This window comes from Ciona intestinalis, chromosome 7 (genome assembly GCF_000224145.3).
Source record: "Ciona intestinalis chromosome 7, KH, whole genome shotgun sequence".
Taxonomy (NCBI): Eukaryota; Metazoa; Chordata; class Ascidiacea; order Phlebobranchia; family Cionidae; genus Ciona; species Ciona intestinalis.
In genome coordinates, this window is record NC_020172.2 from 5,058,858 (window position 1) to 5,061,460 (window position 2,603).

At 33.7% G+C, this 2,603-nt stretch overlaps 1 protein-coding gene across 1 annotated transcript in view; it reads left to right on the forward strand.

Moving 5' to 3' along the window:
- Positions 1–743: 743 nt before the first annotated feature.
- LOC100186877 (caspase-2-like) overlaps positions 744–2,603 on the forward strand; it is a 12,973-nt gene continuing 11,113 nt past the window's right edge. Inside the window, exon 1 of the mRNA XM_026834928.1 lies at positions 744–798. Within this exon, the coding sequence (XP_026690729.1) occupies positions 779–798 (20 nt within the window). The 5' untranslated portion in view covers positions 744–778. The remainder of the gene's footprint in view (positions 799–2,603) is intronic.

Consider the following 2,603-nt stretch of genomic DNA (forward strand, 5'->3'; position numbering starts at 1 on the left):
TTCAAAATGAAGAAAATATTTGTTAAGTTCCAAAAGCTTCTCTTGTAGTTTGTTTGTAAAAGAACTGTCCTTGTTCAAGTTGCCTACATCAGAATAATAATTAAATCATTCAATATTTTAAAGCTTTTTTATATTTATCATTAAACATGGATATCATATTAACAATGTTTCAGGTTTTGTAAAAGTTTTCTATGTTTCTCATTCAAAATTATTTTTAATTTTGTTTTAACTGTTGACACATATTACCTTATTCCTGACAAGGGTCTAAATGTTTCATGAAACATGAATAAATGCCAACTTACGAGTTACAATGTACGTTACTTATGAGTTACCATGCATTACTATGTAAGTTACTTTGTTGGTAATTTTTTAATTCCTTTTTTTGTATGGTGGTATTTTAGACAACCCATTAGTGACCTCTGGGTTGGACCAATTGTTGTTAAGTGTTTTGCCCAGTTTGATGTGACTTTGTAATCTATTGAAAAAAATATTTTTTCTTGAGTGCAAAACACTTGTGCAAATAATTTTTTAAATTAATTTTTTTTTGGAATGAATGTAACTTATTTATCCTTTTATGTCGGGGCAGTCATTATAACACGGGTGTTCTGTTTCATACACCTTGTGTCTGCTTACTAGTTACCATGTGTACCTTTGTGGGTGATAAATTTGTTTAATCAAAAGCTATCAGAAATGTGTTAACAGTTCAAATCATTTATGTTGTTTCTTATTGCAGGTGCTAGGTTTATTTTTAAAATACGTTTTCTGTTGTGACATCACAATGCCCATTCAAGGGAATGGTGAGTTTTTTTTTATTTGTAGTTGTTTCATTGTGTTGTCACTTTCAGTTATACAATCATATAAAAATTTCAATTATATAATCTAAATTGGATTAAAGTATTTTTGTCCATTTATGATTTACCACTTTGTAAGCAATTGGCATCTAACAGAAACAAGGTTAATAAAAGGTTTGTTTAGGTTAGTGGACTGGTTGAAAAAATGTGCTTAAACGTGTGAATATAGTAACTGAGACTGAGACCACATACAATGTTTTGTTGTTATATCATTCCCAAGACCCTTATTAAAAGATCTAGAGCAGCCTTTCCAAGGCACCAATATGTAGTATAAGTTGAATGCAAATTAACTTCACTTTTTAAATGCTTCCAGATAAAGAAATCTACGATGCTTTGGAAAGATTTGATAGCAACGATTTCTTGAAATTCGCTCGAACCCACTTACAACTAACCAACCGAGAGATTCAAGTTATTACGAAAAATAATATCAACAATGGGGTGGATGAACAACAATTTCAAATAGTTTTAAAGTGGATGAGACAGAATGGTGATGATTACATTTAAATTGAAAACTGGTGTTTATATTCTATTCTATGTGGGTGAGGTCCCACAGCGTGGCACGCCATGTGTCTTAGGATTCAGGCCAGGATTGGCCCACCTGGAATTTATCTGTCATTTGTTTTTTTATCACTCTGACATTATGATGTCCTATACATGTCATATTAACCAGGATATTGTCCGGCGCCATGGCATAGTGGTTGGCTCGCCTGCCTTGAACCCAGAGGTAATGGGTTTAAGGCTCGTCGTTACTACCATTGTGGGCGTATGTGTCCTTGGGCAAGACACTTAACGACAATTGCTCTAATGGGTTTAAGGCTCGTCGTTACTACCGTTGTGGGCGTATGTGTCCTTGGGCAAGACACTTAACAGCAATTGCTCCAACCCAGTGGTCACCAATGGGTTGTCCAATTATTAGCCACACATAAAAAATAAAAAATATACAAAAAAAAATAATCACCTACAAAGTAACATACATGGTAACTCTGGCGTGAGGTGTCTGAAACATCTGTGTTGTAACGACTGTCGTTTTCCGGCCATGCGAGGATAAAGTAAGTTACATTACATTCGTATTAACACTTAAACGGGTGTATAACATAGGGGAAATACGGTAAACAAAAATGTGTAAATAAAAGAGTGGGCAGTGATACATAATGTGAAATGTCATTACTTTTTTAGTGATTACTCATAACATCTTGGTCTGCTTAATGGTTGTTGTACCACTTTTCTTGAGTATGTAATGCATGTCAACAAATTTATGTTTTAGAACGAGCAAATACTGTGGAAAAACTAAAGATAAAAGCAGATTCATTTTTCCAAGGAACACCAGAACCAATAGACCAGCAGGATGATTTGCAAAATGTAGAAACGTGTTCCTATCAAGCCACGAGGTAATCTATAATATGCGCTAAGTAATAACAACATTGTGAACAGCAGTGTTTAAGGTGTTCGGTAACTAGTTTTGACAATTCGAAAAACCCATTACTGACCACCGGGTGTAACTTATTTAAATTTATTTTAAAATATTTGTTTTTTTCATATGAAAATATTTGTTTATTTCATATGGATGAGACTGTAAGTCTTGGCATACACAGAAATAGACCAGAGTTAGCCTATTACTCCAAAACACCAATAAATCAAAACACACAATGCTTATTCCCCATATTCATAATTCTTTTTGAAAAACAAAGTTGTAGTATTCGGTATTTGCCTGCTGCTGGTTCCTAGTAGCTGTTTGGACATTAGATTCATGTT